At 42.0% G+C, this 13,437-nt stretch overlaps 2 protein-coding genes across 3 annotated transcripts in view; one reads left to right on the top strand and one right to left on the bottom strand.

Moving 5' to 3' along the window:
- The window catches only part of cyb5d2 (cytochrome b5 domain containing 2), a 6,386-nt gene extending 1,545 nt beyond the window's left edge, over positions 1 to 4,841 (bottom strand). Inside the window, exons 1-4 of one of the 2 annotated variants that reach the window (XM_006640978.3) lie at positions 4,327 to 4,841; positions 3,800 to 3,940; positions 3,053 to 3,239; positions 2,125 to 2,351 (exon numbers count right to left, since the gene is read on the bottom strand). In XM_006640978.3, the coding sequence (XP_006641041.2) occupies positions 2,186 to 2,351; positions 3,053 to 3,239; positions 3,800 to 3,940; positions 4,327 to 4,612 (780 nt within the window). In that variant the 5' untranslated portion in view covers positions 4,613 to 4,841 and the 3' untranslated portion in view covers positions 2,125 to 2,185. Of the gene's footprint in view, positions 1 to 182; positions 2,352 to 3,052; positions 3,240 to 3,799; positions 3,941 to 4,326 lie in introns of both variants that reach the window. The other variant, XM_015367717.2, reaches the window with a different exon arrangement.
- A 1,192-nt stretch (positions 4,842 to 6,033) lies between these two features.
- Positions 6,034 to 13,437, top strand: part of zzef1 (zinc finger, ZZ-type with EF hand domain 1) — a 41,392-nt gene continuing 33,988 nt past the window's right edge. The window contains exons 1-11 of the mRNA XM_015367763.2: positions 6,034 to 6,660; positions 7,496 to 7,640; positions 7,797 to 7,991; positions 8,758 to 8,941; positions 9,382 to 9,581; positions 9,904 to 10,114; positions 10,370 to 10,486; positions 10,847 to 11,025; positions 11,933 to 12,034; positions 12,302 to 12,393; positions 12,676 to 12,824. Coding sequence (XP_015223249.2) covers positions 6,247 to 6,660; positions 7,496 to 7,640; positions 7,797 to 7,991; positions 8,758 to 8,941; positions 9,382 to 9,581; positions 9,904 to 10,114; positions 10,370 to 10,486; positions 10,847 to 11,025; positions 11,933 to 12,034; positions 12,302 to 12,393; positions 12,676 to 12,824 — 1,988 coding nt within the window. The 5' untranslated portion in view covers positions 6,034 to 6,246. The remainder of the gene's footprint in view (positions 6,661 to 7,495; positions 7,641 to 7,796; positions 7,992 to 8,757; positions 8,942 to 9,381; positions 9,582 to 9,903; positions 10,115 to 10,369; positions 10,487 to 10,846; positions 11,026 to 11,932; positions 12,035 to 12,301; positions 12,394 to 12,675; positions 12,825 to 13,437) is intronic.

The following is a 13,437-nucleotide window of genomic DNA, read 5'->3' on the forward strand; positions in this document are numbered from 1 at the left end:
AATTTGAACTGCCAATACTGTATGTGTTATCATTCTGCGTTACTAGTTTTTGCAGTTAAGATTCAATAGCAAATACCGTTTTCTATTCTGCTGCTCTTCAAAGTATTCATTAAAGATTATATAAATATTGTAACACTAAATAATGTTTTGTTTTAAACGATAATAAAGATAACAGTGCTTACTTCCTGTTTTAAAAGATGAGACACCGAGAGGTAAGATTTTCTTCCGCACTTCTTGTCAGCAGCCGGAGCAGAAATGAAACCAAAACCAGCTGAGGGGAATGGTTACACACCCTACTCTTGCCTGAGGTACAGAGGATGTGTAGGTCACCTCAGCTCCTCTAAAGACCTCTCAGAAAGTAAATAGCCCGGTTGTGCAATACCGCAATACTAGTGTAAGACGCAATTAATAAATGTTAAAAGAGTTTTGAGTTTTAAAAAGAATGATAAGAATGATAAGTTTCGTTGTGACGACACAGGGGCGAGAAGAGAGTTAGGCGGGCGGCTAAGGGGAGAAGCATTTAAATGACTTGAGGAGTTAAGATCATCGATTTGTGTGTGTAGCTGGTATTGTGCTGTGTATGACAAGGCCGACAATAAAACTACTCTCCGAGGGAAGAGTATTCTGCCTCCGTCTTTTATTCTTCTCCATTATACCGGCACCTGTTTGTGAGGAGGAGCCGGCGAGGAACAGTTGTTGCGCCAGTCTTTTGAATGGCTAGACCGCACCTGCCTACCCGAAAGAAAAAGCCGTAGCTAATTTCCTACGGCTATATACCTAAGAAATTAGCCGCTTCCACCAGCACAAAGGCGTAGTTAATTGTAAGATTTTTCCAAGAACATTTCGTCCTGGACTCCACCTGCTGTGGCGTTGCTCGAGTATGGGATCCTAGCGAAACTTTTGACAGACTTCAGCCATTTCTCTGGTTATGAAAAGATGTCGACTTGACCAAAGCAAGACGAGTCCCGCAGAGTGGTTTTGTGTCCCACTGTGCCCTTCTGTAGGTGCTGCAGTGGTTCGGGTGGACACTGTTCAGGGCATATGTTGCAGGCAGGACTTCCTTCTAATTGCTTGGCTGTTTTCTTCAGGATACAACCTTCAAAAGCCTCCTGGCAGACTATGAACATCATTCTATCTTCACCTAAAATTATGGCCATAATGATCATTACAGTAGAATAAAATAACAGTATTTTAGGGGGTTTAAACCTTAATAGTTTGGAACAGTTTTTAACAGTGCAGTTGCCATTAAAAAAGTGTTTAGAAATGACAAATTATTGACTTAATATGCAACTGATCTTTATGAAAAGTCACTTTACTGTGACCGTTAAGTACAATATGTTGGTCATTCTTGTTCTCTTTTACATGTTTGTCTGAATTCTTCCACCCCATCAGCTCTTTTTTAAAGTTTGTCCTTCAGTTAGGAGGTTTCAAAATATCAAATGCAGTAGTGAAATGCATCTGAAATATCACCTGTCTAGAGGCCATTAGGCACCTCAAAACATAGCTCTTGGGTGATGCAAGCAGGAGTCTTTTGATTTTTTGAAGTTTGAATCTTAAATTGAATGTTCAATGTGTACTACTGTATGTAAGTGTAAAATTATTTCTGTTGGTGGTTTTATCTGGGCTGCATTGGGGCAAATTCCAATCAACTGTGTTGACATATAAAGTATTAAAGTAAAGTAATTCAGTATTTAGGTATTACGAACACAACTTCAACATTTGAGTGTTTCTACAGAAACCTCGATCACCCTTCCACCCTCCAGGCCCAGTTAAACATTTAATTGAATTCATTTTTTTAAAATACTTTTATTCACACTTTCCTGGGTATTTATATAAGTTTAGTAGTGAAGCACGTGATTTTTTTCCCTAAAAACTACACATCCACAGATATGCCCTGGCCCAGTATAAAGGTAAAGAACGCAGCAGCTGCTTGCTCTTATGAACAACAGAGATGCTAATGGAGTTATTCCCTTATAATCTCAGAGCACTCATTTCAGCTCCTGCCTTGTGTAATGAGTGCCAGGAGAGGTCTGACATCTGGATTTGGGTCAGATCACATCAGCACCTCAGCGTCTGAACCGCTGCCTGACAACAGGACAGAAGGAAAACGGCGGGGGCTCATACTGCCTGACAGTCCTCTCCTGGGGCCTGCGCTTGATCTCCCTCCTGAGCGACGGGCGGGGGGCTAGCTGCCGACGGCGCAGGACTCGGAGACGGGCGGGCAGCCCTCGTACTCCTGCAGGCGGGGGCTGGCCAGGTCCCTGACCTGCACACACACGCAGCGGGAGCTGCTGGAACCCGGCTTGAAGAGCTTCCTGGGGACGCCTGCCCAGCCTCTGAGCACGCCTCCACTGCGGCAGACAAGCACAGCGGTCAGCTACCTTGTGACCTCGCTTAAATACAAGTACATTTTTAACAGGCTGTGAGAGTAGCATTTTAAATACAAAAGTATAAGGAAAACTGGAACTACATGTTCTGAAGTGTTATTAATTCTTAGCAATACACACCCATGTACTGACAGATGCATGATGACAAGACTACTAACTTTTCCCGTTTTGAGAAATGTCAACAATACAAGGCTTGTGCTCCCTCTAGTGTTGTGGTGTCACTATGGCCAGCAGCCAGAACGCCAAGGAGTGAGGTTTTAAATGGATGATTTTTCGTTAAAGTCGGTCACATGGACTTTGAAAACCTGTTTTTATTTTACTGCAGTGCGTGGCACAGCCCCGGTGTGAGTGTGTTTGCTTCTATGAGCCTGCCCTGCGATGGACTGGCATCCCATCCAGGGTGTACCCTGCCGGGATAGACTGGCTTCCCTGCAACCCTGGATTCGAAGAAGCAGTTAGAAAATGGAAGGATGGATGATTTTGTTTTAAAGGGCCAATCACATAAGGTCTGTGCCATACACCAGTGCCCAGCAGCTATTCCACACTAGTGATAAATGGTGTAAAAAATGTAAATCCGCCCAAGCTATTTGTACGGAGTGTCCCCTCGTACTGCCCCAGACGTGTATGTGCAGCTGTAGGGCGGGATTCTCCAGCTGGCAGCGTACCTCTGTGTGGAGCACCACACTCTGCCTCCCCTGTCCGCTCTCCACTCCGAGTTGCAGGAGGGAAACTGCTGGCTCTCCTCCTCAGCCTGGGCCTTGAGCTCCAGCCCCTGCGCCAGCGTGACCTGGGCCTGCTGCAGTGCTGCTGTGGGCTCTCCCACCTCGCTGTAGAACCGCCCGACCAGCCTGCCTTCACACAGCAGCATGCAGGCATGTTAATGTGGAAGACATTTTTTTTTTCCAATGAGACAAGACATAAGGTTATAGCACTGTCTTCTTTCATTTAAGAATTACTGACTTGCATTAAATTATTGAACAAGAATATTCTACTTCGGTACATTTCTAAGACAAATGTTAAAGGTTTCACTCATGTCATACACTCTTGTTGTTATAATTACAATGTTGTCATGCTCTGCAAAGAGTCTTATTCAGGGCCACTTAAAATATACAGCATATTAAACTTTCTTGTCCTTGTAGAATATGTACAGTAACAACCATGGAAATGCAACAAGCTGACAACGTGAAATCAAGATTTTGATTTGCGTTTATAAGCCTGGCAGGAAAAGGGAAAAATCTTATCCAATGTTAACGAGAAGGAAGGTCGCTGATCATCTCTGTCTGAAATTACTGATAATGTCAGAACATTATACATGTGCCTCAGCTCTATCTGGACGTGTGCAGGCTCCTATACTCTTGTCCTAAGTAACAAGCATTGGTATTTCCCAAGAACTGCGCTTGCGGTTTCCTTACCCACTGGCACATAATCCCTTTTGTATAAGGAGAGCCAGTCGAACAGAACCACCATTTCAGTGGGGGAGAGTCCCGTGATGTCATCCACCAGCCCGGCCTCGGTGAAGTCCCCGGTCACGAAAGCTCGGGAGGCATCTCTGCCTTAAATCAGACAATATGTCTACAGTTACTGTATTTTTTTAAAGAATTTTTTATTAAATGTGTAAAGAATTTACAAATACAAATACAATCAGAGGATCAAATTAGGTACAAGAGAACAAACACAAACAGAAAAATAAACAGTTAACCGCCAGAGGTAATAAGTAAGTTATATGATTAAATTGTATTTTTTACATATATCATATGTTTTCCGTGCTTTATTATTTCTCACATTTTTAATAGAATTTAAATAGTGTTTCAGCTCCACCTCAAAAGAAGCATATGACACTGTACATACCGTAGAAATTTCTAGCAGGGTCTCACGAATGATTTGCGTTTATGACACATTTATGCGCATTTGTAAATATGAATTAAGACGAAGGGTTCACCTGCAAAGAAGTGGTAAGCACCGCCTGGTCCGTAGTGCTTCCTTCCCTTCCCGACATCAAATACCTGTCCCAAAATTGACAGGTACAAGCCTCGACTGCCCGGCTCTCCGTTGTACAGGGCGAGTTCATCTTCATTTAAAAGCCGAACCGATGCTTGAGCTGTCCAGGCTGCGGGCATGAAGGACTTCGCCCTGTCCAGAATATTAGTTTCCAGCAGCTTCCTGGTCTGCGGCGCCATCAGGATCGCTATAGCCACCAATAGCACCGCCACAAAATACTTCAGCATGATGGCCCGAGGTACTGTACTTTAAAATCTTTTGCTCGCCAAAAGATTTAAATAATACACGTCTCCATGTTGTACTTGTGATTGACGAGCACCTCAAAGTCCAACAGACAAAGCGGTTATGAAAAAAGCAGGAACTGAAAGATTCCTATTATAGCCATCAGACTTTATTATACTGCTGCGTCTTGAACACTTGCTATGACATCTTTTTTTTCCGGTTTTGTGACCATTTCGGTGTCCCCTTAATTTATTTCCCCGTGAACAGTTCTCTTCACTGTTTGGAGACACAAAATAATAAAACACTAGCCGTCTAAATTGGTAGCCCATGTGCCTTTAAAAAAATAAAAGTATCTTTACTTCGTATACGTTCAGGAGTCTTCTGGAGTAAAGCGTATTTCGCAGGAATTTCAGCATTTAACGAGTTTATCATCGACTAAGAGATGTAAAGCACAACAACAAAACCCACTAAATTTGTAAAAGGTTTCCTGTTGCCTGGAGAAAGAAAAAGTCTGACATAAACCGAAACGTTGCAAACTTAATTTTAAATGTAACAGTATCATTTATACAAATTAACAGAAAGCACTAAAACATTGTTATTTGCATTTAATACATTTGTTAGTTGGACTTAATAAAACGTATATATTGCGTCTATGTCATTAGTGAATTCATTATGAAAAAGAATGAAAAAGGCAAGAAACTTTTTGATCAATTATTTATACTTTGTCACTGGGTTAATTTCTGGTTCAATTTATCTTAGTAGCATGGGAACCCTACAAGGGGATTATGGGTTGCTCATAGGAGCATTTTTCGATAGGACACCGGGATTTCCATTTCCTGGCTATTTTTCTAAATAAACACTGATGACGTCTCACTCTGGGATTTTTATATTATAGGCTGAAAAGTTTTAGTTATTATTGTACAGGAATTTTTTTATAATTAAATAAATGCTTAAATTATGTTATTAACCACTTTAAATGTAGGTCCCTTCTTTGAAATACATGTAAATAAAAACTAAGAAACCTTTGATGTAGCAATCTAACCAGTGAATTCTTAAGGTATCAAAATAAACCTGTTAATGTACTTAAGCCAAGTTAAAATATATTTCCTGAAGCCTATTACGCATAATTTAAATGTTTCAACTACATTAATATTGCGGCCCAAATGTGAAAGAGGCATTAAGTTGCGTAAGTTATTTTCCAGACGGCAGAAAATAATTTGCCACTCTAATATTGAATGTCTACAGAGCACCTTACAATAAAAATAGGGGAAAAAAAGTGATTTATACATGTAATAGAACTGTCAAATTTAAGATCATTTAACAATGGAGTTGTCCATTTTCCAATAACGCTCATTTCATTGCAGGAACACTCTTGCGCGGGTGACATAATATGTACAACTGAGAAATTTGTGTACTAAACTGGTAAGTATAAATACCAGTCAGGCAGGTCAAACGCTGACTTGCGAATTAATGGCGTGACGTCACGACGTACAGTACGCCTAATGCGGTAGTGACAGGCGCTGTGGGGAGACGGGCTGGGAGCGTCTCTGTGAAGCAGGCAGTTTGGACAAACCCACCCGTTCACCTTCGCTGGCCGGGCCGCTAGAGCACGCAGGAAAGCCCGAGGCCCCTGGCAGACATGGGGAACGCCGAAAGCGGCTGCGGAGGAGCCAGCGGCGACGAGGAGGAGTTGGAAACCGTGACCCCTGGCTTGGTGACGAACAGCCCGGCCTCGGGGGCTCCGGCGGGCGCCGGGGCCGGCGGGGGCAGCTCGGCAGCGGGCGGAAGAGGGGCGAGCGTCTCCCCGGGGCTCGTACCCTGCGGGGGGCTCCCGCCGCCCGACGCCCTCCTGGAGCAGGTGAAGCTCCGGGAGGCCGCCGCCCGCATGAGCGACTCGTGGGTCGCCATTTCGGAGTCGGTGCTGGCCCGGAACGAGAGCGCCCTGGTGCGCTGGCTGGAGGAGCGGCTGAGCCGGGCGGAGGAGTCGGTGACCCTGGAGCAGTTCTGCGAGATGCTGGAGAGCCGCGACGCGCCGAGGGACGAGTGTGAGGAGGTGCGTCTTCCCAGGCGTCCCAGTTTCTGCCCCCCACTCCAAAAGCGAGCCAGAGACGAGCAAACTTCATCCTGGTCTCGGATTTGCGTGGAACTTTCCTAAGCAGCTGTCATTCAGTCTAGAGACAGGGCTGGAGGACCGTGTAGTTCTCCCCAGCTGTCTTTAAAAGAATAAAAGCACCTTTTGCACATTTATTTTTTCTCCACTCCGTGCGTCTGTATGAGAGCTTGTTTTATGTGACTGAGGCTTTCCTTTTAGATCCACATGATCTGTGTCGCTCAGGCAGACATCGGAATCAGTATTACCCCATTTGGGAGGCAACCTGAGTTGTTATGTGTGATTGAACTTTGTCACGGTGTGTTTGGGGAAAAACGTGATTATTTTAGAGAAGGGTTTGGAGAGTGGCTTTGGGGACACTGCTGCTGGATCTTACAGTAAAGCTCTTAACCCAGATTTCTCCAGGCAGTCCAGCTCTATAAACTGGTACTTCAAAGTAAGTCAAATGAACAATAATTATAAATCCAGTCGTGTACAGTAGCCATTTCTGTGTGGAGACAGCTGATAAAGATTGTATTTCTTACCGAGTTGAATACATTTCTTCTATATTCTACTATGGGACGGCTTTGGTCTAAGTGATGTAAGAAAAGAAAGTGGGTCTAGACATTTACTTTATATGAAGAGTAGAGGGTGGCGTTATGATGAAGTTCTAGGATCGATACACTCCCGGGCTGTACAGATGTGCTGACTGCCACGATCAGCTGTGTCCTGCCTGCTATTCTTGTTGCCAAGCCTGTCTCGCTGATTGCTTATAGACCTTTCTGCTCCATTCCCGCAGGCGTTTGGGCAGTTTGATGCCGAGGGGGATGGCGTTGTTGACGTTGAGAACATGCTGATGGCTCTGAAGAACTGCAATGGGGCAAACCTCCAGGGGGAGCTCAGTCACGTCATCCGGCAGCTGCAGGCCTGCTCTCTCACTCCAGGTGTGGCATGGGGTGGCGACAGTGTTGTGCAAACATGAAGGAGCTTTTCTGGGCGTCTGGGCCTCTCCTGATTGGCAGTGTGTCAAGAGATTACAAGCCATACCTGACAGAGTTTTCATGGGCACTTTGTTTTTCTCCCCCCCCACCATCTTTCAGGCTTCGTTGATATTTTTTCCAAGTCAAAGGATCGCCTTGGGCTCCATGCCTCGAAGATCTTGAAGTTCCTGCATCGGAACAGGATCCCCAGCAGTGCCATTCCTTTCCCCATGCTGGAGGGCTACAATAGCATTTGTGCGATGAGGTCCTCTGTCGTCCAGGACTTCTTAGATTTTCTCCTTCAGAAAGAGAAAGGTGAAGGATTCTGGGACACGCACTAACCATCGGTTGTGCAGTAACTCTGATAACAACCAGCTTGAAACCGTCTTCTCGAGCAGACACCTTTCCTTAAGGTGGTAGAGGCAAACATACCCTCAGATATTCCCATACTGTATGTGTTTAAGGTGAAGAGGCGTTCAGATTGCTCCTGCATTTTATTATAGGTTTTCAGGTAGAGCCAATGCCGAAATTGTCTTGGTAGTTTGCGTAAAAGTGGTCATCTTTAAATTATGAACATATTTCACTTCTTGGTGGAATGAGTATTCGGTTTTTGTGCTAGTTATGAATAGTTTAAGTTCAGCCAGCAGTAGAGAATAATATACATTTTTTCTGAGCTACTGAGTAATCCAAGATTCTGTTCCTTATTTCCATGAGGGTCAAAGTACTATTCTTCTGTCTACATATTTTTTATTTGTGCTTTTTTGATTAGATTCAATAATCCCATAAATGTGTAGTACTCTTAATTTGGTTGCCTTTCTTAAGCATAAGCTTAGATGACTAAACTTGTCAACTCATTGTGCTTGCAAGCACTGTCTCTTTTTTTGTCATAGGTCTACTTCCAGTTGTTATTCATTTACTTTATTATTCTGAAAAGTTTTTTAAGAGTTTAAGGACAAAATAGAATATCACAGACAGGCTTGATATTTGTTTCTCATTTAAGTTTTATAACATTAGAATCTCTGTGAGCATTATTTTCTGTTAAACGGTAGCATGTTTTTTCAGTAATAGACTTGTTCTCTAGATTTAGATATCCAGTACAGAGCTGAGCTCAGCCAGGATCCAGAGGTCGACAAAGTGAAAATTGTCACCCAGTGCTACAGCTTCATAGAAGCCTCTTCGAATGCTGCTGACATTTACAAGATGACTAATGGGGAGACCATGTCCTTTTGGCAATCTGATGGAAGTGCCCGATCACACTGGATAAGGTAAAACTACTTTCACTAGTTTTTGAATGTCATATGTACTCATTGAGTACATACATCCATACAGATGTGGGATGATTTACATTTTTTTAAGGTTGTGAATACTAAAAATGTAAGGAAGCCTGTAATCCCTTTGGAGTCAGCATATTACCATTAATCTGTTTTATATTCTATTATAAAGAGTATAATATTATTTTAATAATAATTTTATTATTTAATCATCCTGTTAATTTATAACAGTTTTGCAGATTTCAAGTATAATTTAACTCCTGTGTTTTGGTGTTGTTTGGGAGTTAGGAAGTTAGGAGCCAATATAAATCACATGTAGTATGACATAACACTGTAATCAGCCAGTATCCACTGAAAATTTTGTGCCAGTAATTCTTTAACACATGAACGTGATTTTCCTTGTCGTTTGGTTTCCCTGACCTTGTTATTCGCAGGTTGAAAATGAAACCCGATGTCGTATTAAGACGCCTGGCGATTGCAGTGGCTTCCAATGACCACAGCTACATGCCCCAGTTGGTGTCTGTGGCTGTAGGGAAGAACCGGCGGTCCATGCAGGAAATCCGGGATATTCGGATTCCTAGTAACGTCACAGGATACGTTGCACTTTTGGAAAATGCCAATATCACCTACCCTTGTGAGTACAAACATATTGTGTTGCTTCCTGTTCTTAACCTCAGTCTAGCCTTTTGATTCCCTATATTTTAATATACAATGAACAGTACATTAACTTTTCAAATAACATAAACCTCTTTATCACTTCCTCTGTCCTCCTTAAAAATGTCAGGCTTGTCCTTCTTTGCAAAATGATTAGATGTACAAATATGGAGTAGTTAGGCCTGTATGGTCCTCGGATTATATTTACTTAAGAAACATAAATTGCTGAAACGCATATGCAATCAGATGTTGTTGTATTACTTTAACTGCAGTTTTGCTTTCTATCCCAAAAATGCCTCCAGATGTTCAGATCAACATCAAGCGCTGCCTGAGTGATGGCTGTGACACACGGATACATGGCCTGAAGACCATGGGCTATCAGATCACCAAGAACAAGGAGGTGTCTGTGTCTGATGCTTCTGCTATCTGGTATCTGTCTCTTCTGACTTCTTTAGTGACGGCTTCCATGGAGACCAACCCTGTGCTGGCGCAGACAGTCCTGCAGAGCACACAGTAAGCTTCTCCTGTTCTAACTGATAATAGTTGGTCTGCCTTAGAATCTGATCTTTAGAAAATGATTTTTTAAACTAACACGATTTGTTTAACCAGATCAATAGAAATGAACCCAAAGGTGGTTTTAACAAAGTGTATGCAGAGAAAAGATTAACATGATACTGCAGCCACACAAAGGCACCGTGTCATAAGCGTTTTTGAATTAATTGTTGCGAAGCTGTCTTGGGCGCTGAAGCATGTATTCCTTTCATTCAGGAAAGCTTTGCAGCACATGCCACCATTGTCCTTAACTCCTGGATCCACTGAGTTCCCCAAATTCTTTTCGCCAAACATTTTGGAGGAGGTGGATGGATTTCTTCTCAGAATAGCGGAGTGAGTAAATGAAGCTATTCCTGTGAGCATGGGTTGGATGTAAGTGCTAGAGGAAGATTTTTGCTTGCACGAGTGATGACCGGTAAATTGAATACAGTAATTTTGTCAGCACAAGATAGAATATCTTGCATAACTCGTATACTTTTTTGTTAACTTACAGCAGCTCTGTCTCAGTCTAGGGTGCCACCCTTTCTATTGTTTATGCATCCAGAAATTCATATTTATAGGGTAAAGGTGCCCCTACTATAAGATCAAAGAGTGAAGATGGATTTAACAGTTACAGATTTGTCCTTTGTTCACTTTACCTGTACATTACTTGAGTATCCACATTCAATCAGGTTTTGGGTTTCTCCTTGCCAGCTGCTGTGTGACCCCTGAAACGGAGATGACACTGCTGGCTTTTGCCCTGGCCCGGGGGAGTCTTGCCAAGGTGATGATGTCCCTGTCCATCATCAGTGACCATCTGGGCACAGAGTACAGGGCCTCCTCTCTCATCTCCTCCATGGCTACAGTCAGACTCCAACTGCTGTATAAGAATGGTAACTTTGTTTTGTTTGACTTGTCTTAAGTGAGGTGCTTTTTATGTGGTTGTATTTTTAGCTATAAATGTATGTCTTTTATTGAGTTGTATTAAACTATTTTTGAGGCAGGAATATTTGCTTTGTGTCACTTTCTAGTATATTCTGTTTATAAATGTATGATTTTCGCTCATAACTTGATGGGGATCTTTAACAATACATAGATGTAATGGCCATTCGCACACTTGACATCTTCTAAAATATAGTTTCTTACTATAGGCAGGTTCTAGCCAGAGCTGCACAGCAGCTGTTTAGCTTTTTTTAGCCTATTTTGCCATGATTTATGCTGTTTTCACTCTGGTTACAGCTTGGGGAAGATGTGATATTTTAAGTTGTCACTAGATCAGCTTAAAAGTGGTAATAATACATGATAACAAACCTTTTCATTCCTTAATTGACTTATTCTAGGTCTAAACAATGACCATTTTTAAAGGAAAATCTCCTTTTTTTTTCACAAAAGCATACACTTTCATTATTCATATGAGTGCTAATCTCTTTTGCCAAATGACATATTCTAAGCGCTTCAGAAAACAGCTGACAGAACTTACTCCATGTTTTCAGTAAAGGGGCATTGTTTAATTTTAAAGGATATTGAAATTAAACCTGTAAGAAAAATCTTGCCATCTTGCTTTTGTAGATTAAGACTTTCATTGCAGACTTTGGTCATGGTAGAGACTATAATGAGTTTGCTGAGAATGGCATGTGAGCTAACGTACTGTTCTCTAAATCTGGGCATTATTGTTAACGTCATGAGCACATTATGATTATCTGTGAATCTAGTAGGAAGTTGGAATTAGCTTGATGAGATTGAAAGTGTGGTGCAAAATGGCTGTCTCTTACAATTTTGCGTATTCCTGTTTTCTCTCAGGGAAGCCTCTCCAGCTGAGGCTACAAGCCTGTGACGTGAAGGGGAAGGAGGAAAAATCGGGGCCTGAGAACATGCTGATGGATCCTCCTGCTGCAGGGGATGGTAGGGCCTTTGTCACAGGGGACGTCCCAGTCAGGTCATTCAGTATTGGTGTTATGAGGGAACATGCCATTTCAGGCATGAGTTCTTATAATTCATGGCAGTTCAGAAATCATTGGAAATATTTCATTAATCCATCACTATATTACTAATAATTGGTCTTCTTTTTCACTTGATAGCCATACTCAGTTTGTGTCAGATTAATAAAAAGAATAACTGTGTCTTTTGCATTACACATAATCCAGTATTTTGTCACTTCTTTGTTTGTAGGTTTCCTCACAGAAAATGGAAAGAAAAGAGCTAGCATCATCTTATCAACAGAGGACCAAACAACCTTCCAGGTCACTCAGATGAAGATTAAAGTGAGTGCACAATTTTGCTGTAACCATGCAGTGGCATGATGGGAACCAAGCCGTCATCTCTTACCTAGGGTGGAGTTGAATTCAGTTTCTTTATCTCAATTTCTTATTTTAATTTTTAACTGAACCTGTTAAACCTTTGTGTAGTCTCCTTTATGCTCTGTCGTGTGAAATACTGTAAAGAGGTACTGTCACAATAACTAAAATGTTAATTTTGTGGAATTTTGCATTTTTTGTATGGTGATGTCAATGGCTGTAAGCAGTTGTGTCCTTCCTAATTTGTAGGTGCGGAAAGGAGCAATTGGTGCCAAATGTGGTCTGATTTTTGCCTACAACGAGGTTGAAACAACATTTGACGCAGAAAAGCACTTCAAAAGGTTTAAGAAGTATGATGCATGGGACTTCAATGATTACCGTGAATTTGTAAAAAATAGGTAAGAAAAGCCTTTTGAAATGGATCGTTTTATATCTTTTTTTTCTTCGTTCTGGGCAATATGTTTGTTTCATTTTGAAAATGAAATCCCAAAGCATAGATTATTTTCCATGGTTATCATCCTCTACTCCCTGAACCCTATGGGGAAAACTAGCTTCACATTGGTGACACCAATCCTCTAATAACCTTGTGCATATTTTGTTTTCCTTGTTTGTGGAGTGCCTTTGTGTCCCACTCCGGTGGCTTAACGCAATCCCTTAACCAATCCCTAGTGCATTGGTTGAAATCGCGGCAACGACAGTGAGGACTATTAATTAGATCTTTTGTGTTTGTCATGAAGTGAGAAAAGCAGAAGTCTTAGAAAAACAAAAGTGTGCGCAGAGCTTCTGACCTGTGAACTGCAGTGTTTAGGTGGAGAGCCAAAACAAAAACTAAAAAGAATTGGTAAAATTATTTTATTGTGCTCCATTTTGTAAAATTGTTTTCCCAGCTTTCTCCCCCTCCTTAATAGGCATTAGCTTTAGAGCAGCATAGTGGCTTAGTGGTTAACATTGCCACCTCCAGGACTGGGGCTCTGTGTTCAGTTTCAGACTTGGGGTTCTGTATGTGTGCGG

Source organism: Lepisosteus oculatus, chromosome 26 (genome assembly GCF_040954835.1).
Source record: "Lepisosteus oculatus isolate fLepOcu1 chromosome 26, fLepOcu1.hap2, whole genome shotgun sequence".
Classification (NCBI taxonomy): domain Eukaryota; kingdom Metazoa; phylum Chordata; class Actinopteri; order Semionotiformes; family Lepisosteidae; genus Lepisosteus; species Lepisosteus oculatus.